This window comes from Pimephales promelas, chromosome 2, assembly GCF_988280905.1.
Source record: "Pimephales promelas chromosome 2, fPimPro1.hap1.1, whole genome shotgun sequence".
Lineage (NCBI taxonomy): Eukaryota > Metazoa > Chordata > Actinopteri > Cypriniformes > Leuciscidae > Pimephales > Pimephales promelas.
Window position 1 is genome coordinate 9,747,992 of NC_142770.1, and position 26,803 is coordinate 9,774,794.

General features: G+C 35.9%; 2 protein-coding genes across 2 annotated transcripts in view; both read right to left on the reverse strand.

Moving 5' to 3' along the window:
* elfn2a (extracellular leucine rich repeat and fibronectin type III domain containing 2a) overlaps nucleotides 1-9,615 on the reverse strand; it is a 132,671-nt gene extending 123,056 nt beyond the window's left edge. Inside the window, exon 1 of the mRNA XM_089134635.1 lies at nucleotides 9,484-9,615. The gene's annotated coding sequence lies outside the window, so the exon portion shown is untranslated. The remainder of the gene's footprint in view (nucleotides 1-9,483) is intronic.
* Nucleotides 9,616-9,980: 365 nt separating this feature from the next.
* On the reverse strand, nucleotides 9,981-25,888 carry mfng (MFNG O-fucosylpeptide 3-beta-N-acetylglucosaminyltransferase). Its single transcript, XM_039682287.2, has 8 exons — nucleotides 25,190-25,888; nucleotides 17,540-17,585; nucleotides 17,356-17,458; nucleotides 16,241-16,394; nucleotides 12,471-12,556; nucleotides 12,140-12,305; nucleotides 10,929-11,014; nucleotides 9,981-10,292 (listed from the first exon to the last, which is right to left on the reverse strand). Exons 1-8 carry the CDS (start codon nucleotides 25,529-25,531, stop codon nucleotides 10,196-10,198), a joined length of 1,080 nt encoding a protein of 359 aa, XP_039538221.2. The 5' UTR covers nucleotides 25,532-25,888; the 3' UTR covers nucleotides 9,981-10,195.
* Nucleotides 25,889-26,803: the final 915 nt, after the last annotated feature.

The window sequence follows — 26,803 nt, forward strand, 5'->3', positions numbered from 1 at the left end:
GTCCTCCCAGACCAAATGGGGATTAATTGAGTCTAATTAAAGCTCATCTCCACTGCAAGCACTAATGTGGTCAATATCTATCCAGTGGGAGACTGTCCTCAATTATCCCGGCCTCACAATTATCATCATCATTACAGCGGTGTCATTTGTGCACCAGTATTTGAGTTATCTTTTAAAGACCCGTTTCCTGAGAGAAAGCAAGAAAAAGAATTTTATTCCACCATTGGAATGTCCCTCAATGCCATTTCCCTTTTCTCATTTGTCATGTTTTCCCCTCTTCTTCGTTCTCTCCAACTTTCAGACAAGGCCTTGTCGCCAGGTGATGGATTGCAATAGTCTCTCGGTTATCTCAGGAGTCACAGGTAATCTGGAATATGCCAGATGAGACCCAGGTTTGCCAAATGAGCCATTGCAAACATACATATGAGTGCAGACACAAATACATTTACTATTGATTTAACTAACCAAATGCCCCATCACTCAACTGCTTAAATAAGGCCCAACGCTCCACACCGATCCACCGCTGAATCCAAACTTAGGTGATGTAATACTGCACGGATTAATGGGAAATAACCCACCGAGAGTTCAGCACTAATTGTGCATAGCATTAGCAATGAAATGACAAATGGGACACCCTACAAACTTGAGGACTTACATAAAGAACTCAGCATTGGATCAAGCGTGCCATTTGGGAAAACTTAATAGCCTCTAGTCAAAGAACCAATGGAATGGCACTTCGATTTGTAGCAAGCAGTAATGAATCTATACACCCAGACAAAGATATCATGGAAATTGAATCCATGCTTTTTCTAAAAGGGCGTATGCCTGATGGGAATTGGCTTGAAGGACAATAAGTGGTATAAATGACAACTACAAATTCATTTTGGACCTGGATCTGAATCTAGTGTAGGGTGACTTTACAAATGTACATTCTTCTTTGTTAAACAGATCTGAATCAACTTGCAATACAGTTCTACTACAGTTCTCCCCACTTTTGGGGTTTAAACACAAGTTTACTCGACCCGTTCCAAGTGGGATTCGAACCAGAGTCGGACACTAAAGGCCGCAGCAACTAGCATCAGTCGCTGGTGCTCCTCTTGAGACCAGGAGAGTGAGGTTTACACGCACTGCTCGTACTGGCCTTTGTCTGTTACACTCACCCCCCTAAACCTCACTCCCAACCCGGGTTTTGGCACCAAAAGTAACTGGTCCCACTTGACCCATTCCGAGTGAGAAGAGTAAAGTTATCAAGCTCAGGGCTTACTGGCCTACGTCCTTTACAACAGCATAGCAATCTCTCTTCTCGACACCCCTCGGAAATAATTAAAAAGAAATGAGAATCTTACCATTACCACACCTCAAGTGCTCACACCCTACTGCTAATTCTCCAGATTTGTGCCAGACACGGACCCGCTGAGGACAAATTGCCACAGGTTCAGTTAGCTCAACAAATAGAAGAGGTCCAGATCAGCACGTACACCGACTCCTGTCGACTGGACCATGACATTAGCTAAAGAAAATGGCCAGATTGAAACCAGTGGGCGAGAAACCCCCTATAGCTTAAAGTGACACTAACTTGGTCTCCACCACACACCTTGGAAAAAGCTTGTGGAGTCAGTTGCAGAAGTTCCCAGCAAAAAAAAAACTGAGTGGGAGGTTCTGAAAGCCAAAGCGAATAATTCTTTAATGTCAATTGTATTTTTCACCCTCCAAAACTGGCCAAGGTGGTAGGGTTCAGTGATTTGAAGTGGGGCGAGAGAGAGAGAGGGAAGGAGTCCTGAGTTTTAATGGCTCATTGTAGATTTTTTTTTGTGGCAGATGAAATATGTTTTAATTTGCCAAGCGCTAGAGGGGCTGTCGATAACTCACATGCGAGAGAAAGCACCAAAAGGCGGGAATGCTTTTTCTCTCTCTCTCTCTCGCTCTTTCGTTCTTAACTCACATTGGCGCTCCTGCATGTTCCCATGGTAACGGAGCACAGCAGCAAAGCAAGGCAAGCCAAAGCTGAATGAGATAGACACCAAATACAAATTTTCTCACTGTCTCTATCTGTCTATCTATCCAACATGTCCTATCCTATTTATATCTCACCCAAACACCTTGGTCAAAAATTGAGTGTGACAGATAAACAGTTCAAATCACTGAAATTATGCATGCAAAAACTCGAAAGGTAAATGTGTTCAGGATTTTGCATTTGCATCCTATCATTCAAATTCATATCATACCAAGTCATATCAGGTATTGGCGTGATTTAAATGAGATCATCCACTTTAACTAGCAAAGGTGAAGGCTTGGATCGGTGATAGATGATGCCGAGTATTTCGAAGTTCTAAAGCATGTTGGGACATTCATGATCTCTCCAGCTGACCGAAGAGATTCTGCGAAAGCCACAGTCAGAAAATGAGATGTCGAGTGTGATTAATCTTCACACCATGAGAGGAAAAGAAATGAGGTGATTCTGGGGTGAAGAACAAGAAAGATCTGGAATAGCAATGAACAAGCTTGACATTCATCCATATTCTGTGCGGTTAGGTTCCGAGACCTAAAGGATGTGTATGGGATTCAGGTTAATGTGCGCATTTCATCTTTTACAGTTGTGCATTGCTTCTGTTCTAGACAATTTAGAGTTTGCTGCTAGTGAAACAGTTATACACATACATTTGTTCTTGTTTATTTTAACCAGTTTGCACATCTCTGCTTGTGAATCGAATCTGGGTTGGAAATGAGACCTCAAATCAGCATTAAAGAAAGTTAAAACTAAAAAAAATTACCTCATGCTGGTTTTTGTGCAATTACAGTTAACGCCAACGGCGACCATTTTGTATTGCAAGTTATATTCCAGCTCTATGATTGGGTGTTATCAGTCATGACGTGTCCTTCCCTGATTCGTCAGCCACCCATCAAATGACCCGTCCACCTTTTTTCTTCATCAAATCTGAGGAATAGTCACTCCGTTTCCTGTTTACACCGGCACGCGCGTGCCAAGTGTTGGTGAATGGTCACGTGATCCGCATTTTAGTCGTTTTAATGTGGGCGGAGATCAATTCTAATACGCAGATAAAACGCTGGTGTGGACGGAGATCGTATTCGTTTTAATTCTCCGTTTTTAAACGAAAACGCGGTAGTGTGGACGGGGCCTATTTGAATGTTGAGCAGCAAGCTCATTGGCTACTGATAGCTGTGCCCTATGTGAATGTAGCAGATTGGGTCAAGAACCTGTCAGCCTGTGCCATCTAAAGTTTCATGACAGAACTTTGGATTTATTTGCCATGTGGATCTATGTTTGGAGGACAAGAACAAAATGTTCCCAATGTTTTTTTCCAAGATAAGTGTAAATACTCCAATATTAAGAGCAAGCGTTTTAAGCATTTGTTAGCTTATCCAGTTGGTCCCCCCTCACAGGTTTACAACAATATTAAAAAAATGTAACAAAGGCCAATTTATCATTTACTCGCACAAAGCTGTATGAAAACAAGTGAGGAGTTCAGTAATTATATTTAAGTTCAGTAATTTCACTTAAATGGCAATGAAGATTACCTATTAATTGTCATTGAAATTACTGAACTTAAACACACAAGCTTGATAAAAATGGTCATTCTAGAACAAAATTTCAAATGGCACTTAGAGGCTTTTGCATCTGAACTCTTCAAGTGCACAAAGAGCTTACACTTGTGGTGCTTTTATGTTGCTTTTTCACCCCTTTGAAACTTGCTAGCCACGGTTGGTAACCCATTGTCATGGGTTGGAAAATATATCATACATCACAGCATAACAGGTTTACAACAACATAAGGGTGAGTACATGACAGAATTTCCAATTTCGTTAACTATTTCATTCTACTATTCTGTAACACCAATGCTATCCTGTACTACAATTGACACATTGCAAAGTTAAACACTGTATTGTGTGAACACAAAGTGTCAAGTGTTCATAATGCGAATATAAACATGCCACAAGCAGAGCCTGGAAATGTCCCCGAGCAGATCCCCGCTTAGTCACTGGCTTGAGAGCAGTGTGTAATCATCATTCACACTTAAATGATCTGTTAATTGAGACGGACTCGAGCTGCGACAGGGAGGACCAACAGGGAACTAGTGCTAAGCTAACAAACGGTTGCGCCATTTGCAAAACTAACACAAACCGCTAATCTGAGAGAAAAACATTGCAACAGTTCTGCTAAGCCCCTGAAGACTGAACCACATGCTAATGCAAATAAATAATTTAGCACATTTTGAACAATCTGCTTCACAATCTTTGCAATTTTACTGTTAGCTTTATATTAGCCTAGGATACAAAGCGATTTCTTCTTCACAAGTCAAAATGTATTTTAAATGTACCCTATTTGTTTTTGAAAGGCATGTTCCTGGTCTTACTGTACACAATTCATCGGCACACATAATTACAGCAAGTCCTTATAATCTGTTAAGTATGAAATCATTCAAATATGTATAATAACAACAGGAAAACAGGCTGTTTCATGTCACTTTAAGTGTCTTTCATCTAAGCAAGGCCATCCATCTCAAGCCAGCAGCATGTGTTTTGACAGATATGGTGATGTCACACCTGGGGGATGAGGTACTGATGGTGACAATGTGTTTGGGGTCAGATTACTGATGTTTTATGTCAGCCGGTCAGCGAGGTTAAAAGCTTTGTCAACTAGGAATGACGGCGTGCTAACTGGCCAGCCCAAATGTACCTTTGAATCAAGCCATTACCTTTCCCAGAAAAAGGCTGAAAGCAAAGAGCAGATTCCTGACACTTAAGCAAAATGAGACTGACAGGTCTGTAAACACATTACTTTCAGTGTCATAGCCCATTAGCAAGAAAGGACGTCAGATCCTCTTCGGATTGTACATCCCAAGTGGTTCTCCTGCAACTGAAATCCATCAATATATTGTTCCATTTTAACAAATACATGGATTTTATTGTAATCATTACACTTTCACTGATAATGTGCTGCACCCTGGTGGAGAGGAGAGGTACCGCAGGCTTCGTACTGTGACGGTGACTCACACAGTTTTGTTTTATAATGATGGGATCTCCATGAGATCTCCTTTTCCTCCCCTCTCACCATCTGTCTGGGAATTCTCCTGTCCTGAAACTCACCTAAACTGTTTCCCTCCCTCCTTTCCCCCTCAGCCTTTTTTCCTCAATTATCTGCATTTCTTGCTAGTTTTTAGTTTTCACTAAACATCTAAACTGAAATATTGATGCTACCAAACAGATAAAAATCATGTATCAGTATTATGTTTTCAATGAAACATAAACAGCCAGAGTCATTGTGAAGAGACAAAAGAAGACACTGGAAGAGATGTGTTTGTGTGACGTGCATGAAAGATATATTTTGTTGTTTCCAAGGCAAGGAATTGTCTAAGATTTCCTGTTCGGAGGACTACATCACGGTTGGTCCAGAATTAATTGAACAAGGGTTAAAGGGGTCAGTGCTGAAGAAATCACCTCTGCTCCTACTGTTTGGCTTGGGAAACAACTGAAAGAGTTTCAAAGTGAAGGTGATTGGCAGTCCTACACTTCCCCTCTCTGTGGAGGGCTATCAGATGGAACAGGAGCTATTCTGTTCTCTATAAGAGCACATAAAGCCGTCGGATGGGTTCAAAGAGGCAACACGGTCAGGTTTTTTTTTTGTTGTTGTTGTTGAATATAGGTCCCACTGAGCTTTTCTTTGAAAAACACACTTTAAAGTCTCAAAGGAATGTTATATGCACAGCTACTCTTTTACACAGACCAGGTTTTTGGGTCATGCTACTTTTGATTGAATTGACAATCATTATTAAGTCATTATTGTAAACACCATAATCTTGTTTAATCAGGACAAAGTCATAAATGGGTTTAAGAAAAACCTTGGCTTGGGCCTGTCCATTTATTTATTGAGCCTCATTTATGAAACATAAGTAGAACGGATTTGTGAAAATTGTAAATAGACGTAATTAGAATTAATGACAATTTAATTGTCTACATAGAAATTTGTTCAGCATGTTTTATGAATGAGGCTCAATGTGTGCATATCTAATGACTTTGGCATCAAGGCATCTTACCGTTAACAATTTTCTTGCGTTGTTGCTTCACGGATTTGGATGTAAACTGTTAAAATGCATTTAAATATAAATTATAAATTATTATTCTTTCTTTTTACTCTCTTTTTTTATTCTATTTAAATCTTTTTATTTCAAATTTAATTTATAAATATTACCTAAAATTAAATGTATTTTTTATTAAAAAACTAAATCTAAAAAGTAAAAAAAAAAAAAATTTTGTAAAAAAAATAAAAATACATGCAAAATTATATTTTATAAATATGAAATAAGTACATTTTTCATATTTGATTTAAATAATATTCATAGTAAAAACGTATTTTATATTAATTAAAAAAGCTGAACGCGAAAAAAATATTTTATAAATCATTTGTGAATTAATTTGTTTGAAAGTTTTATACATTTTATCAAATATAACATTTAATTTCATATTTAATTTATAATATTTATAATACTTATGCATTAAAAACCTATTAACAAACTAAATACAAATTGAAACAATATTTATAAATAAAAAAAAATGCAATTACATTTATTTTGAATTAAAAAAACTAAATCTAAAAAGTAAAATAAATAAAAATACATGCAAAATAATATTTTATAAATATGAAATAAGTACATTTTTCATATTTATAAATAATATTCATAATACAATTTTGTAATATTTAAATTCATAATTGGTTTGAAAGTTTTATACATTATCAAATATAACATTTAATTTCATATTTAATTTATAATATTTATAATACTTATGCATTAAAAACCTATTAACAAACTAAATAGAAATTGAAACAATATTTACAAATAAATAAAAATGAAATTAAATTTAATTTTATTTAAAAAAATAAATCTAAAAAGTAAAAGAAAATAATAATTTGTAGAATAAATAAAAATACATGCAAATATGAAATATGATAAGCCCATTTTTCATATTTTATTTATAAATAACATTCATAATAAAAGCCCATTTTGTATTAATTAAAAAAGCTAACCCCCAAAAATATTTTATAAATTACTTGTGAATTAATTTGTTTGAAAGTTTTATACATTTTATCAAATATAACATTTGATTTGACATTACACATTATAATACTTATATATGTATTAAAAACATATTAAAATTTTCATTTTTAGGTGAACTATCCATTTAAATGTCTTTAGAGGTTGGACATTTGCTAGTTGTAAACACATATACAATGAGTTGAAGGTTATCTGGCACTCTCATTGAAACGTCTTGTTAGAAGTCAGCACCTGTCTCTCGGTTTCTGAGTGGCGTTGAGAGGAGGGCGGTTCCATGGCTATGAAGAGTAAGGGCCACTCAACCGCTCTGCTCCCCCTCCATTATCAACATCGAATGATGGCCACACTACATCACAAACGGCCTCAGAAAAAGGAGAAAATACCTTCAGCGAGACACCTGCTGTGGCAGCTTGTGTCTTCATTGAGATCCTATTGATTTACCTATTGATTGTCTTGTAGGGGGAGATGTTGGGGGTTCAAGGCACAATATTGATTCCCAAGAGTTGCAGTACCACACAGTATGTCCATGTAAACCATGCCATTGCTAAGGTGTTTTTAATGCACCTAACCTCAGAAAGAGATACTGGGCTTTTTAAAGCAAACACACCAATAGACATTATGTAGCACTCATTGTTTGTATTTCCACAGCATGAAGGTAAGATCTTACAGATTTATGAATGAACCGCTCGTTTTTAAATATTCTAGTTATAGTGACATTTGTTATGATCCAATTCAAACAGTACACTGCCCATGATAACTGTACAATAAGTAAATCCAATTCACTAATTCTTCGACAGAGATGGGATGGCATAGAAATATACAGAGCTACCGCAAAACAAAATGTTTATTAATTTGCACATATTCTGGCGCAAAAGGTCTATAAGAACAAAAAGAAAGTCCAATAAATAGTGAATTATTTCCTACAGCTGAGATGCCTCAAATGCGCACTGTTCCCCTTGATGGTTTTGAATAGCTTAAAAACACTTCTCTAAAGAAATATACAGTTAAGAGCAACGCAAGTCTGTCAGATTACATAATTCATAATGAGAACATTATGTGCTTGGGACCTGGATTTTAATGGTGAGACTTTTGTTTTTGTAATCAGGCACTTAAAACCTATATAAAAATTTGGATTCAGACTTATCGGCAAATATATCGGTTATCGGCTTTCAAATATAAGGAATTATCGGTTATCGATATCGGCGCATTCCTAATTTCAACAATGTCTCAAACTGTGCTCAGGTTTGCCATAACAAGTAATACTAATACTAATATATATATATATATATATATATATATATATATATATATAAATATATAGAGCTGTTAAAGGGATAGGTCACCCAAAAAATGTAAATTGTCTAAACTACTCACCATCGAATTGTTCCAAACTTGTGAGTTTTTCTTCTGTTGGACACAAAAGATGATATTTCGAAGAATGTTGGTAACCAGTTGATAGACCCCATTGACACCCCATTGTACGTTTTTTTCCTACTACGGACGTCAATGGCTATCGTCAACTGTCTGGTTATCAACATTCTTCAAAATATCTTCTTTTGTGCTCAACAGAAGAAAGAAACTCTTACTAGTACTTCCATTATAGACCTCCCTGTGTCCGACCACAGGACAAATAGAAGTGTGTGAGAGCTTTTATTATCTTCAGCTGCTTTTATGGCCACAGATCAGGCAGTGAGCAGATGGCAGAAAATGAGATTGCAGATCTCTCTCTGGCTGGTTTGATTTGGTCTACTGAATGTCCACAGGTAGACATTAAGACTTATGGGGCAAAAAGAAAACTTTCCAAATTTACATACTGTAGTAAAACAAGTAGGCCATTATACCGTACTATACAGGTATACTTAGTATGAGGGAGAACTTTCATTCAAAGATAAAAGCATGTAGATTATCCCCAGAATGGTGTAGTTATGGCAATATAACAGAACAAATGGATGTTACTTGTTCAGATTACATGTTATGGTGAAAAATCGTGTTGGTCATATTTCCAAAAACAATAATCTGTGATTCTGAATGACAGTATCCACACACCTACGTGGCAACATTCTCGTGGGTTGTGTCTTCAACCCACAACCCATAACTGCAATTGCAGATTTTGAACAGAGATGGTGACAAAGAGTAAAAACAGCAGACTGCAGCTTTAAATAAACAATACTAAATTCATCTGTAGCATTAAATCAATTGCAAACGGTTCTTCTTAATATGTTTGTGATCAAAAGTGCACTCAAAAGTTCATCAAAGGCCTTTCAAAAACTCAACAAGTCAATAAATAATCAACTAATTCAACATATATGCAAGTACTAGACAATATTTTAAAACAGTTGGCTTCTCAGCTCAAAGCACTTCACAGGGGAATCGGCCACCAGCAGACATAACAAAAAGAATCAAACATACTCACGGGAGATGCTATTGTGGGTTAGTATTTGTATTGTATAATCCACACTGGAATTAATTGTGCTAGTTTGTTTGTTTGGTGTACCAAACTCTCGGTTTGTTCTCACAGACTGCCGCTTGATTGCTTGGTTCATTTGATTGGTCGGCTGTCTTAAAGGGCAAATACCCTCTATCTCTCAAAGCCCTGTCTTAAAGGGGCGGTGCATGATTATGCCAACCTGTTTCATGTAGAGCACTTTCTCCAAACACACCAGCACACACACACAGACGCACACATTCGTGTTATAAAATAAATAATTCATAGTCTTTATACAGTAACAAATTGTATTTAACAATCATTGTAAAATGTATTGCAAAACATTTTTAGTGGATATCCACTTATCTTAAGTGCTTCATGTCATACAGTATAAATATATATTACAGTAATCAAAATGTGTACAGTGCAAATATATGAATACAACTGATCATAGAATAAAAATATGATTACCCTGTTTTGAAATATTTTGATTATATATAGTAAATGGTTTAAAAAAAACATATTCATAACCAAAATGTGCAGCAAGTAGACAGAAGTTACACTTAACAATAATGGCTCAGTTAAACATTGAGGTTTTCCGTTTCCTCATTTGAACACCGTGCTTTTTTGGCTTTTGTTGGCTTCTCGGCCCTTATGAAGTTCATGCATTAAAATTCTCACTTTATACATGATTATTGTATCATTGGAAGCCATGTTGATTCCATGACAAGACGTTTTTGAGAGCTACATGACACCAACTTGTTGAAGGGTACAGAAGACAGTGGACTGTCCTGAACCTGAAAAACAGATTACAACAGAACAACATTAGCTAAAAACATCTTAAATGCATCATTAACAATGTCTCTGGCACATTTTTAAATGTCATCATAGAATAATAACTTATAAAAGCAAATGATTAGTTGAAGTTTGCGAAATCTTTGCAGGAATCAAACTTTTAAAACAAGTATCCGTTATCTCTTGAGGAAAACATAAAACCTTTTAGCTTGTGAAGAGTTTGGTGATTCATACAGACAAATATATTCAGATTAAGCTGATTAATATGTACAATGAAGTGCTTTTAAACTGCCTGTAAGATATGTCTGCTCACAAAGTGTGTAAGAATGGATTTTTAGCGATAACAGAAAATGCCTGGATGTTTAATGAAGAAAAAAAAAAGATTTGTGGAAAGATACTAAACTCACTCTATATTTTACAGATAAACATACAAATATTAGCATGAAATTAGATTTCAGGAATAAATTAGTAGAAAATGCTTTTACATCTGTTAAAGTGGCTATATATAATTTTAACATTACTTTGTCTGGTAATTTCGAATTAACAAAGGAAAAAAGTTATCCTTTAGTCATAAATAACAAATCAATATCCCCAGGGTCTGCATGTAGTTGTATGTGTGAGGTGTGTACATGACTAACCTGGACGGATCTTCATCTTTGGTAAAAACTCCTTTTAGTTCAACACTATTCATTTTATTCTCAAACCATCCATAGCTTAGAGTCACCTTCAGTGTTAGAAGAAGAGAAACAAACAAGAAGAACAGAACATTTGTTGTTAGAATTGCATATAGAATTTTTTTTTTTTTTTTTTTTTTTGGCAGATAAAATAACATTAGCATCCAGTTCACTGAGATAAATATCAGCATTCAGTTGAGGTAAAATATCAGAGCATTCAGTTCTTGGTAAAATATGAGCATTCCGTTCTTTAATATAAAATTAGCATCCAGAGGTGAAATATTAGCATTCAGTTGAAAAATTAGCATTCAGATCTTTGAGATGAAATATTAGCATTTGTTTCTATGATATAGGCCCACAATTAGTATTTGAGCTAAAATATTAGCATTTGTTTCTTTGATATAAAATTAGCATCCAGATCTTTGAGGTGAAATATTAGCACCCAGTTGTAAAATTAGCATTCAGATCTTTGAGATGAAATATTAGCATTTGTTTCTATGATATAGGCCCAAAATTAGTATCCAGATCTTTGAGCTAAAATATTAGCATTTGTTTCTTTGATATAAAATCAGCATCCAGATCGCTATATTAGAATCCAGTTCTTTGAAGTAAAATAGTAGCGTTATTTTCTTTGAGGTAAAATATTAGCATTTAGTTCTTTGATAGAAAATTAGCATCCAGATCTTTGAGGTACAATATTAGCATCCAGTTGTAAAATTAGCATCCAGTTCTTTGAACTAAAATATTAGCATTCAGTTCTTTGAACTAAAATATTAGCATCCAGTTCTTTGAACTCAAATATTAGCATTCAGTTCTTTGAGGTAAAATATATATTCTGTTTTTGTTTTGTTTTGTTTTTTTACTAAAATATTAGAATCCAGTTATTTGAAAACCAAAATATTAATTCAGTTCATTTAGTATTTTGAATCAAACTATAATAAACTAAATTTTGGCATTTTAATTTTTTAAAGAAAATATGTCCTACTTTTTGCCTTTGCTAAAGTTGTTATATTCTATTTTGTTATGAATGCTTGTGTGATTGTTAGTTATTTGCTAGATGGTAGATGTTTACATGGATAGGTGGTTGCTAGGGCATTATTATAAGTGGTTGCTAGGGTAAGCAGTAATGTAAGCAATACTAATAAAACATCAGGTGAAAATTATAGTCATCTCACTTGTTTGGGGATATCACTGGGGGAAATTTGAAGTAGGTTTTCTAGATGAGAGTGAAACATGTTGCTATGGACCATTGAGAAGCCCAGTCGCCTCTCAACTATGAATCCCACCGTACAGTCATCAGGTAACATGATTGCTGCAGAGGTCTGCTCGAACCTGGGACCACTGCAAATAAAGACAAACATTCTATATGCATAATATACTGTATATACTATACAGTTCACAAGTGTAGGGTAGGTAAGATCTTTCAAATTATTTCTCATTCAGGCACTAAAATGTGCATGAAATGGATTCATAATCAAACACACACATGCTGAATCAGGGCCTCACCTTGCCCAGGGTGCCATCTTCTCTGCCAGCTTCCTGCTCAGACAGAAACCAGCCCCTCCTGTGGCAAACCAGAAACGCACGTCCCTCTGAAACCGAACAGAGGAAAAAGTCAACCAGTCAGTTTCAACATGCTGCAGTTGGTTAAAAATGAAGAATTAATGCTACAGTTCATTACAATTTAAGAATCAAGCCCTAAAACATTGATGTGCAGGGTGATTTGTGGTCGTTCTGAAGCTCTAGTGATGCAAACGGTCAGTGTGTGATAGTTTACAGCAGTACATGTGGAGACTCGTGAGTAAAAGCCTCACCTAAAGCAGGCATTTAAGCAACAAGAGATGAAAGAGATGAACAAGAGTAGTTATTAAAGCAACTTGCAAACCTCTTCCTTAAAAAATCTTGTGCAAGTGTACAGAAATGTTCATCACTTGTACATATGTGTGTATATATATGAAGAGTTCAGATGCAAAAGCCTCTAAATGCCATTTGAAATTTTCTTCTTTAATGATGATTTTTATCAAACTTGTATATTTAAGTTCAGTAATTTCACTTAAATAACAATTAATAGGTAATTATCATTGCCATTAAAGTGAAATCACTGAACTTAAATATACAAGTTTGATAAAAATCATAATTAAAGAAGAAAATTTCAAATGGCATTTAGAGGCTTTTGCATATGAACTCTTCATATATATTAAAACCTATATTGAGTGAAATATTCATTGATTTGTTCATAAAGATGGTCACTTGTTTAGATTCTGAATGAATCTGTTTAATGAACGATTCATTGAGTAAATAAAAAGAATTACACAATGGCTTCATCCAAAATTGCGTTCTTCCCTACTATATAGTAGGCGAAAAACAGTATGTGAGGAACGTCTGATTTCACAAGATTAGGCAAAAAGTACCCGGGTGACATACCACTTCTGGTGAGAAGTGTGCACACGATGGACACTTTACTTTCTACATTCATACTACAATTTTTTTGCGGTCGTGAAGTAATTACTTAGGCTATTCAAAATAAGTACCTACTCAAGAGAGAATGCCATTTTGGAGCCAATTCCTCATTTTGTTCCTGGAAGAATTACTGATTTTTAATGAATTGCTTGAGTTAATGATTCAATAACTCATTAAGCCAACTGTTTAAATAATACCTGAATGAGTCTGTGCTTTGAAATGAATCGCTTGAATAAATGATGCCTTGACTCACTCATAAAGACAGTTATTTGCCGCCACCTAACTGGTGTAAATAAAATACCAAAAGAGTCAAAATCCCACCACTAATAGGCAGTGTTGTGTACTCAAGACTCGGACTCGGACAAATATACATGATTTCATGGTATGGTGCCAATTTTATTGTTACCACCAAATATTTTACCCGACCCAACCTTAGGTTATCCTCTCTGGTCTCGACTCGGACTCGACTCTCTTTGGTCTCGGTCTCGACTCGGACTCGAATGTCTTTGGTCTCGGTCTCGACTCTCTTTGGTTTCGACTCGGACTTGACCCTGTCTGGTCTCGGTCTCGACTCGGACTCAACTCTCTTTGGTCTCGACTCGGACTCGACCCTGTCTGGTCTCGGTCTCGACTCGGATTAGACTCTCTTTGGTCTCGGTCTTGACTCGGACTCGACTCGGACTCGACTCTCTTTGGTCTCGGTCTCGACTCGGACTTGACTGTCTTTGGTCTCTGCCTTGACTCGGACTCGACCCTGTCTGGTCTCGGTCTCGACTCGGACTCGACTCTCTTTGGTCTCGGTCTCGACTCGGACTCGACTGTCTTTGGTCTCGGTCTCGACTCGAACTCGACTGTCTTTGGTCTTGGTCTCGACTCGGACTTGACTGTCTTTGGTCTCAGTCTCGACTCGGACTCGACTCTCTTTGGTCTCGACTCGGACTCGACCCTGTCTGGTCTCGACTCCGACTCGACTCTCTTTGGTCTCGGACTCGACTCTCTTTGGTCTCGGTCTTGACTCGGACTCGACTTGGACTCGACTCTCTTTGGTCTCAGTCTCGACTCGGACTCGACTCTCTTTGGTCTCGGTCTCAACTCGGACTCGACTCTCTTTGGTCTCGGTCTCGACTCGGACTCGGACTCGACTCTCTTTGGTCTCTGGTCTCGACTCGGACTCGACCCTCTATGGACTCAGTTTCGACTCAGACTCGACCCTCTATGGTCTCGGTCTCGACTCTGTTTGGTCTCGACTCGGACTGGACCCTCTATGGTCTCGGTTTCGACTCGGACTCGACTGAGCTGGTCTCGACTACAACACTGCTAATAGGCCAACACATAAACTGAGCACAAACACAGACATGTGGATTGATACGAACATCAGAAATTGCCACTCATCCAATATGAAAACAAATGTTGAATAAAACGTATTTATTTGAATTTCCATTTAAATTCTCCCCTTCTCTTCATTCAAGTTTCTTATTACCTTTTCTTATTACCTGTACCGCCAAGAAGCAATCTAAAATCTTTACATTCATTCAGATGGTTCACCAATTATGTGACCAAATCCCTTATCAAAGCAACAAAATTGCAATGTATTTCTCTTTCTCTGTAAGCTCTCAATGCAATCTGCTCTTCATTTCTAGGCTTTCCAGATAATCTTAGCGTTTTCACATGGGGTTCTGTGGAGCATCACAAGCGACAGGGGCATACATCTGCCTGTATCCATCTACTTATCCCACATCCATTTATCTATCCATTCAATCCTCCATGTGGCCATTACCATTCAGGTTCTTTACAGTCCTTTTCTGTCTCATTCTTTCAACCGTATTCCTCCTCTGTAGGAGCCTGACGTATAAATGTGGACATAAACAACACAGGGGACACACAGAGATAAGGGCATATGGGACGGCGAAGGTTTTTGACCAGAACGAAAGAGAAGTTTAGATTCAATGGAGCTTTGACTGTCCAACTGGGTGTTATATTGAGAAAGAAGTTGAGGAACAAAGCAATGTAAGCAGGCAAAATGGATTTTTAGACAGTAACCCCACAATTAAAAAGAATACATTTGTTGTTATGGTGGGTATAAACTAATAGTTATGGTGGGTATAATTATTTGTTTTCTTTTTGTCTTTCATCCCATTGAGCGGAGGTAGAGTCCGGCTGGGGTGGCAGAAATGAAAAATCAGGTCTCATTTTTATTACCCAGGTGCCTATGTGGCCCAAGAAGAGATCAGTAGAGCAGAGAGAGAGACCTAAATGGCTTGTCTGTTCCTGTAGACCTCACACACACAATGGGTTTTCATGATTTATGAGGACATTCCATACTAGACATAATATTCTATCCTCCAACCATTCTGCATTTTTACATTTTCATAAAACATAATTTAATATGATTAATTAGCTATTTTTCTCATGGGGATTAAAATAGGTCCCTACGAGGAAAAGTTCGGATATTGTCATTTTTTTGGGGACATTTTGGGTTTTCCAGGATTTACACATTCACACACACACACACAAACATACAGAGAGAGAGAAGAAGCAGGTCCAAAGGCAGCATGACTACAAACACACACTCAAAATTATTGGCGTTACACATTGTACATGATTGAATCAACTCCTCTGACAGCATTTTTTTCCAACAATACAGTAAAAAAGCCAACAGAATTGTCCAGATAAATAAGCAATGAAGCTCTACTCACTGATTGATCCCTGAAGGGGAAAACAAATACATTTTGGTAAAGGCTAATAAATAAAAAATAAAAATTATTGTTATTGATAATTGTTCAGAAGAGTGAATTCAGATAAAAAAAAATACTGACCGTCTTATTCCCTTCCAGCAGTTCTTGTGCTCTCATTGGTCGATCCAGGCTTGGTTTCCCCACATAGATGTCGCCATCTCTAGGGAAGGCAGTCAGGAGAGAAAGAAGGGCTCCAGGATTCAGGTAATTATCATCATCAACATGACAAAACCACCTATGGAAAAATCACAAGTGCTTTATAAGTTGTATCAAAACAAAACTTGTACTGTTCACGTTGTCTTAGCACGTTGTTTGACTCGGTAGGTCGGTTTAAATAAAGTTCCGGATAAAAATGTTCCCCTCAGAAGGTCAAAAGTATTTTTTCAAAGTTCAAGAAGTTCCGGGAATGGGACTTGGGTGCTGAACACAAGGGGGTAATCCATCAGCCGGAAACTGAACGCCATTGTAGCAGAACTTCACCTGCTGTTAGCATCCCATTGACTCCCATTCATTTTGCCGTCACTTTGACAGCGAATAACTTTACATCTGAGGCGTCCAAATACTTCATTTGTCCATTTTTTATTTCTAAAGAAACATGACGAGGTTAAAAACAAGGTTCTTTATTAAGCTTATATTTGGAGGAGGAAATCCAGCGGCAACTGGAAAGTCGAGCGCAGTCCTAACCCAGATAGCAAACTGACATTGAATCAACGTGGAAATATGACATCGAAACAACGTTGATCTGACATTGTTTTGCTCATCGAATTAACGTTGAACCAACGTCAGACGCGTCATTCTTTCAAAACTAACGGAAAATCAACTTGAAATCAACGATGTTTCAGCGTTATGAAAGCAAACCAATTTTCGATTTTCATTTGGCTTTGAAGAATGCCGCGTCTGACATTGGTTCAACGTTAATTCGATGAGCAAAATCAACGTTGTTTCAATGTCATGAGAGACGTCGTTTCCACGTTGATTCAATGTCAGTTTGCTGTCTGGGAAGTCAACGGACTAATTTGCCTAATCTTCTCGGTACTTTAGACAGCAATGGAAACGCAAAAAGCAACAGGTCTGGGGGAGAAAAGTTCCTGGGACAAATTGTTCCGGGTAATTTTGGTGGAAACGTGGCTATATATACATAGATACAATGATATGAATCGTAACATAAGGTCATATTCCGTTATCGTCCAACTCACTTTTTGTCAGAGGCCATGAAGTGGTGATACTCGGCAGCCATCTTGCAGGATAAAGCTTGATGACTGTGCTCCGGCGAGCAGTCAGTGACGACAACATTGAAGCCTGTGAGCACAGAAACACACAACGAGTGAAGAGGAAAGATTCAGAAGCTCACACCAATCCTGCAGAAGAAAGATGATCTACCTTCAGAGGAGATGTCTTCATCTGGACTGTCTGTGAAGATGTAGGTCTGTAAAAGAAGAAGAAACACAAATTCATGAGGCAGACCATATTAATTATTCTGGTGCAGTGAGAGTCTAGTGGTCTTTTGAGGACAAGTAACATCCAAACTCCCATCATGCACCACTGGGAGATAACAGCTGGTGCACCAGGAAACCTCAGAGCATCTGCGTTCAAGGTTTGTTATTACCAATGTTTTCTCAAGGTGAGATGACAATGTTGCGAAGAGTTTGTGTTTTTGTGTGAGTGTCTAAAAACTACAGCTGAGATTTGGACTGGCACAAAAACTATTGAGAAACATTATCAACAACAACGACAAAACTCGCAGTAAATAATTCAGAAATATGAGGTACGTTTGATCTGTTGTAATATATTTTGATGAACATTAAATAAACAGTAACAATAATCTTTTTTTCCAAAGAAAAATTGTAATGAATGTTACAAAATATATCACTAAATAAATTAAATATTTTGTATATTATACATTTCATATTGCAGTTTTTTCTTTTCACTACAATAGCTTTTAAATTAGATTTTTGGGTTGATTTTTATTTATTTTTTGGACATAATCTTCACTTACACAACAACAAATAATTCCAGTTATGAATAATGTTTAAATAATGCTGTTTAGTGTTTTTGTGGAAACTGTAATACATTTTTTCAGGATTCTTTTGTGACAGATATATATATATATATATATATATATATATATATATATATATACACTGTAACTGTTGCTAAATTTAAATTTCATCCATCCTTCCTGAATAAAATTATAAATTTCTTTCACGCACAACAAATTTTACTGATGTGGAACATTTTGTGTGCAAGAGGGGTGGAAAACAACAAAATGTTACATTCTTAAACATTTATTATTCTTAATTCTTAAATTATATATTTTATTGAATATATTATTATTTTATGAGTGTCAGTTGTTCACTAAATGTTACACAACAATGAATAAACTATTTTTACAAAATGGTTTATAATGGTTTATATTTTTACAAATAAAAACTATAATTACAAAAATGTATTATTGTATTATTCAAAACCTAATAATACAAGTATTATTAAAATAAGTATTATTAAACATATTGAAAATATGACTTTTATTACATAGACATTTACATCTATGCATCCAAAGCAACTTACAAAAGCAAAAGAATGTTGTATAAAATAATTCTAAAATTTGATTATATGAGGCTACTGTGATAGTCTTTAATATAGTTTGATGAAAATTAATAAACAATGACAAATGCAGCCAACATTTAAAAAAATCTTACAAAATGTAGAACTAATTAATTTAACTTTTTAATTATTCAATTATTAATGTATATATATATATATATATATATATATTACTATATTATTAGAAATCTAATAATATAATAATAATTATTATTATTATTAATATATTATTATTATTATTATTATACATATTCAAATCATGACTTTTAATATGTGGATATTTACATTTATGCATTTAGCAGACGTTTTATCCATTACAGAAAAGGAACAAAAGCAATCTGTCAAAGAGTCGTCATATAGTAAATATATTTGACAAACTTTTGTTACATGCAATTAATCGATTTGACAGAACTAATATATAATACGTATTAGCATTGAAACTTTCCAGTGTCATTTGTAACCACAAAGCCGAAATGATGAAAAAAAAGCCTCTCAACCAAGTGAGAAGAGCAGATTTGGGAGCCATTTCCTGTTAGACCAAGGCACATCCTATCTATGGCCATATTTACCTCTACACTTCCGTTTTGACTCTCTCACACACGCACACACACACACACAATATTTATCATATCCCATGATGATGCAGTGCAGATGTCACTAGAAGTTTAGCTTCATTACGACGTCTAGGCGTTCCAGACGGCTCAGATCGTAAGTCTACACGCCTCTCCCTCCGTGGTCCTTGAGTACAGGCAGAATAATCGAACGCGCAGATCAATGCCACAGCCATCAAAGCCAATGGGCCAGAGCGAGTGGAAACGGCCCACTCACACCCCGAGCTCCTTCATAAATCATAAGGGTGGATCTTTAACTCTCATTTCTGCTAAAGTGAGACGGCTGATGACAGCGGCTCATAAAGCACCGTCTGGAGATGCACAAAGAGTGAAACGGCAGTACAACTGCCCATTAGTGGCATAATGAAGTGAAACCAGTGGAGGAAGCGCGTACATTTTGTCGTCCCAACTTGAGAGGGAAAAGAAGGCACATGATGGAGCCCAGCTCCCCCTCTTTGGATGTAATGGGTGGAGCTAGAAGGTCCAAGCACACCATAACTCGATCCCTCCACCCATTACATCCACAGAGGTGAAGCAGGACTAGATCAAGCTCAACCCATGACGTCCTGGATGTCATTTGGCTCTTTAGTGAGCTCCACATGCAAATTTAGGAAAAAAGGCCCCATAATGTGATGAACAATAAAAACGAATGCACTTATAGGAAGCCAGGTTGCATACAAAACGCTTTTGCTTGTAATATCAAAACCTCATACACATTATGTCGCTGAAATGAACAGAAAAATACCCATATTAGTCTGTAAAAGTGCTCAATAACAAAATCTAACAATGTGTTCGGGGGAGGGGTTTAATTTCCTGGCATTTGTTAAAAGTGCCAGAGTTGTTGTTTCACATTTCGTTCCCGTTTCCTCAGCTTAAGACTTCCTCTGTCAGATAGACTTCCGTTTAGTCATTGTTTCAAAATGCAGTCTGCGGCTGTCGCTTCCTCTTATTGGCACGGAGGCAAAGGGCACACAAACAAACGCACACACTCTTGTGAAAACTGAAACGCACAAACAACATCCTGTGTTTAAAAAGCCGCTGTTGGAACCCAAAAACTAAATCGAACAAAGCCCAAATCGTAAGCATCAAACATGGGAATGTTCCTACCCTATCTCACGACCAATTCGTGCGAATTCGTACGAGTGATTAAAAAGTGACTAATTCGTAATAATTCATACGACCTCACTCATACGAATTTGTACGATTTGTCCAAACCCACGTGATGGTTGGGTTTAGGGGCGGGGTCTGGGGTAGATCATTCGTTCAAATTCATACGAATTGGCCAATTCGTAAAATATGTACGATTTAGTAAAAATCGTACTAATTCGTACGAGTGAGGTCGTATGAATTGTTACGAAGTAGCCACCTCCTAAAATTCGTACAAATTCCTGTGAGATCGGGTTGAATGTTCTCAGAACTTTAGCTGATGCTGTGACAAGGTTCTCTCAAAGTTGTGAACAAACGTTCCTCTAGGAACATTAGTAAGACATTCATTCTGGTCTTTAAAATAATGTTCTCAAAAATATTATTTATACATCGTTCATGGAACTTTTTTTTACCTGAAACATTTGGTTGGATGTTTGCGGAACATTTTTTAAATGTTTCTACTTATTTCAGAGAACATTCGAAAGTAACGTTTCCATTAAGCTATGTTTGCAAAATGGTCAAATGGAATGTTCCCTTAACCATTTAAAAGAATGTTCAGAAAACATTCAGAAATAACGTTTTTAACTTAATATTAACATTGTTACATTCAAATGTTAAGATTTTATGCACTAAATGCACTGAATACGGAAACGTTTTTCCTTTCCTTTTCTATTTTCACATACAGACGTCAATGTTGTCAAGGCGATCCCGTTCACAAAACAACTAAAAACGTTGTAAAATTCATGCCAGGCCAGAAGTTGGCGGTGTCACTTTGTAAATAAACATTACACACCTATATGCTGATTTCACACAGCCACCATTTTGAAATCGAAAGCGAGGCTCCGGTGGGAAGAACCCCGGAAGTACAGATAGACAACAATGTCTTGAGTACCAACCAACCCGATCTCACAAGAATTTGTGCGATTTTTATGAGGTGGCTAATTAGTACGACCTCACTCGTACGAATTAGTACGTTTTTGCTAAATCATACATATTTTACGACTTGGCCAATTCGTATGAATTCGTATGAATGACCTACCCCTGACCCCGCCCCTAAACCTACCCATCACGTGGGTTTGGACAAATCGTACGAATTGTGAGTGAGGTCGTATGAATTTGTAGGAATTAGCTACTTTTTAATCACTCGTACGAATTCGTACGAATTTGTCGTGGGATAGCGTAGGTACCAACCTGAAGCTGCAGCCGCGATTTACACTATTGGATGTTAATATTCAATATAGGATATTTATATAGTTCGTTCCTGCTTCTTTTTTTACGTTCTGAATTATATATATAAACAAATATTTAATTTATAAATTAATTTCACTGTATATAGTCTAAAGTATGAAATGTGTGTACATTTTGAGAATAACTAATTTCTATATTAATCACAACAATATGCCATCGCATTCGCGACTCTCCTATGATTAAAGGCGACACTTCCGGTTTTCAAAATGAAAACTTACCGGAGCGATTTCAAAATGGCGACAGCGTCACGTGACATTACTGTTCGCAACGTTTTCAATAACTTTCGCTTTAAATCCTGTTTTCAAAAGTTTGCATTTTCAGGCCCCCAAAACACAGTTGTCGTGTTAATGAACGGCTAAAACTTAGCCTATAAAAAGTATTCATTTTCATCCATTTCCTCATATTCAAAACAGGACCAATTAAGCAGAAGCAGGGGATTTTTTTTTTAAAGTGTTGCATTTGAGGGCGAAAAACCTCAACCTCAAACCCCCTCCAGTTTCAAACTTAATCTGTCAAACTATTGAACGTTTGAGAGTCATTTCTCCCACACAAACACAAACGAATTAGTATGCCTTAAGAGGAATTTCAGCCTAGCCTAATTTCGCTCACTTTCTCTGTGATGTTCAAGTATTTAGATCAGCAGCGCCGCTATTTCGCACGTGTCATCTTATATTTAGAGTGACGGCTGCTCCTTTGAAAGTGTTACATCCTGAGTTGCATGTTGGGAATTCGTTTTGACAAGCCGATCAGAGATAATGCTCGGCAAGTCCAATCACTAACATCTTCCCAAAGTACAGCTCGTGTTGTTAGCGCCTGCCAAACCACGGGTTTGAACGTGTGAATGCAAGTGTTAGTACATCAGTCCGACTTTGTTCTGCTTGTATGTCACAGCAGGCCACAGTCAAATGATCTAATCATTTACGGTTTAAACGGATGTCCATTAAAGTGGACGTATAAAACCTTTTCGATGTCAGTTTAAAATAAATCTGTGTCAAACTTTTCTTTTTGCCAAGTACCAATAATGACCATTAATTATGACTTTCACAGAAATAATATAAGGAACCAGGGCTTCACTCAGGAACATTTTGTCTCATGCAACATGCATTTAAGTGTCAAGCAAGTCCAAGGAACCGCAAAAAAAAGAAACAAGAAAGGTGACTTGACTTGATCAAAGCAGCATGAATTTAAATTATATATATATATATATATATATATAGACCATTTCACAAGATGTAAACAACACTGGTCCAGAAGCACTTCCTGTTTCAGTTTGTAACTGTTTTCTTTATTTCACATGTAAAAAAAACATCTTAAAGATGTTTGTTTAACTTTTTGATTCAGTTTTAAATGTTCTGTTGGTTGTATTTTATCCCAGCTTTTATGTAGTGATAAAAAACTGAAACAGGAAGTGCTTCTGGACTGACCAGTGTTGTTTACATCTTGTGAAATGGTCTATATATATATATAATTTAAATTCATATATATTTATATATGTATGAGGCTGTTGACAAATAGTGGGAACATCTCACAAAACTGGTCATATTTGAAAACATAATTGAGTAATATTTCAATAAGTAATATATTTATTTTATACATATATATATACTGTATTTTTTTTAATCTTTTTTACTGTTACATTATTTTTGTTGTGACATTATTAATCACATATTAATAATATTAATAATCATTTGTATTGTATTATAATAAAATAATTGTATTATTATTGAAAATTAAGTAAATCATATTTATTTGAATATAAAATTTGTACACTGTAAAAAATATTGTTGGTTTAACTTAAAAAAGTAAGTAACCTGGTTGCCTTAAAATTTTAAGTTCATTGAAATGGAAAAAGTGAGTTAATACAATGAAGGAGATTGATTTAATCATCAGAAACTCAAAATTATGTTATCTGAACTAAATAAATAATTTAAGTTGATTTGACAAAAGAAAAAAAATGTTGTGATTACTAATAAGGAAAAGATTTTTTTACAGTGTATTATTAATAATCAAATAATATTTGCAATATTATTGTTGTTGTTATTATTATGTGATCAATAATAAAATAATAATAATTATTATTATTATAAAAATAGGTTACTATACTATTCAATAGAATATAAAAGTTGTGCTATTACTTTAAAGTACTAATAATAAGTAAATATTTAATTATAAAAGTTGTATTATTAGTCACATCATTAAAATCATTAATTTTATTATTATTGTTGCTGCTGATTTTATGCTTGTGTGATTAATACAACAACACAATTCTTAATGTCATTATTAGTAGTAGTATTATTAAAAAAATAGGTTAATATTTGTAATAGAATATAAAAGTTGTATTATTATTAAATATTAGCATTCTGATTTTAGTATTGATATTTTAAAATATTACTGACATACACAATTTATTTATTTTTTTCAAATGGTCACTGTGCAAAACATTTTAACATTTCAATTGAACATTTTATTTCCTTTATGCCTCACGTAATTTTGTACTTTTTTCTTTCGAAATTGTGGTGAAATGCCACGGTGACGTCACAGGCCGTTTGGATGCTATTCACAGAGCCGCTGTGCTGTGACCGCAGACTTGGTCTGGTCGTTTAGATCTGTCAAATCTGAGATGGTTTCAGTATCTACAAGCCTTAACCCAGAATCCATCAGTCAACCTCTATAAAAATAGACCTATCTAAAACAGTTTTATTCACTGCCACACCAAATGCTTTGTATTATAAAACTATCAGTGGAAGGCACTGAGCGACTGAACTTGGCTTAATTCAAATGGACTTTCAGTAAGTGGTCTTCATTACTTTCTCTTTCAAAGGTCACCGCTGTGAGGTCTGCTTCTTGTGACAAAAAAAAAAGAGGACCTAAAAGTCTATCGCTACCCTTGGTGACAAGCTACTGCTGAATTAGAGAACACAGAGAGGAAGTGTTCAGTCTATAAACGAGCACAGGGCGGACGAAACAGGAAATGGTTCATCTCACTCTGTTTTAATATAGATGATGCACCAATGTGTGGGCCAATCTTTGCGGCGTGGTGCCAACGTTAATAAATTCGTGCTTGTGAAAAATAACCTCAATCAAATTAGCAATCAAATAGAAAAAAAAATATGGGTTGGAAACATGGTGCCACTTGTGAGACACCACTCAAGTGAGGTTTTGCACCTGTGCTTTCACCGGGACGTTTGCACACAACCTCTATCTGATGCCACAGGATGTGCACATGTCTGCCAGACGTCCTGTGACATCAACATCAGCAGTTTTTGTATAAGTTTGCATCATAAATCGTGATTTAGACTAATAAAATGATCAATAAATATCATAAACATTGACTGTTGATCAGTATGGAGTTTCTTATATTAGATCCCCTTTATTTTTGATGAGTAGGCTATATAACAGAACCTAGTCAAGGAGCACTCACGTGGTCTTTAGTCCTAGAGATCCAGGTCTCCAGAAGAAGAGCAAGGCGGGTCTTGTGGAACCGGCCGGTGGTTTTCACTGCAATGAAGATGTCAGTGAGTTTTAAAGATTGTTGTGGCTTCAACCCCCTCCATTTCTGACGTTTCTGTTTCTGATTTTCAAGAACAACGTCTCTGTGTTGGTTTACAGCCAAGGTCCTTGATAGAGATGCAGTTCGTTCGCGTGCGAAGGGCGCAAAGGGGTTTTGGTCACTCCGGGTGCGCAGCTGCAAATCCAGCAAAACCAAGATGAACAAAGTCAGAGCGAAGACAGGCAGTGGATGTAACAGCCTCCTCAAGATCATCTTCTAAATCCTTAATCCACTTTTGGTCACATGTTAAAGTAGTTCAAGTATAACCTGCGTCATTTGCCCGCATTCACAGTGCATGGCGCACAAAAAAAGGTCTGATTTTTAAAAATAGTAATGAAATGAAACAAACAGAGAGTCCATGTGTGGGTTGGAATATGTATTTTAAATTCATTGTTAGTCTGTGAAAGTTTGCATCTGGTAATTCCGCGCGGTTCCTAGCGGATGCCCCATGCGCTCTGGTAAAGCGGAGGATGGATGAACTGTCACTCATTCACTTTCGGGCTTCGCAAACTTTTTACGCCACGCCCACTTTCCGTATGACGCTCCGATGGTGAGTGATAAGATAAAGTGTATGGCTGCAAGTGTGCAAATAAAGCGAATTTCCTGTTGAAAACTTCTTTTTGAAGACCAACTTATTCTTTCCTGTGCGGAAGGAGATTTTAAAAATATATAATGTTTCTAGTTGGTGCATTTTGTTTTAAAATAAATAACTTTACATCTATTCAATGGCAAAAAGAGGAAAAAGTACCAAGAACCGATTTGGAAACAACAAATCAATTTATTTGAAAATGCCTTTTATGTCTTTATTACTGTTTTTAACCCTTAAGAGCAAATTCTTATTTTCAGCCTGTTTTATTAAGTAAATATATTTAGACAGGCTAATTAAAGTTTAAACTCTGATAACTCTCTTTCGATATTTATTGTGGAAAAAAAATGTATATTGATTTTAAACGTATTAAAACTGTTTCCTCCTAAAATATAAATTATATATAATATTTTATATATATAAATACACACACATGCTTGTTTATATTTAAGAAATATCTTCATGTATATAATGTATATATATTTATATATAATTTATATTATATATAAATATAAATATTTTATATATAAGTCATATTTTTTTCTTAAATATACATGCATGTGTGTGTATTTATATATTAATATATATACAAAATAATTATACACAGTGCACCCATATTATGTAAACACAAACTTTTATTTTGGATGTGATTAATCGTTTGACAGCCCTAATATATATTAGGGTGGCATGATAAATAATTTTAGGCATTGGCAAATCTAGGATTCTTTCTAATGTTATCATTATCGGCCCGATAAGAAAATTTTGATATGTCCAAAAATTTTAAATTTCCCAATAAGAAATTTTCAACCTTCTGCTGAGACATTTCAGATGCACACTGTTTGCCATGATGGTTTTGAACTGCTTGAAATAAGATCGTAATTTCTTCAAAAATTAAAATA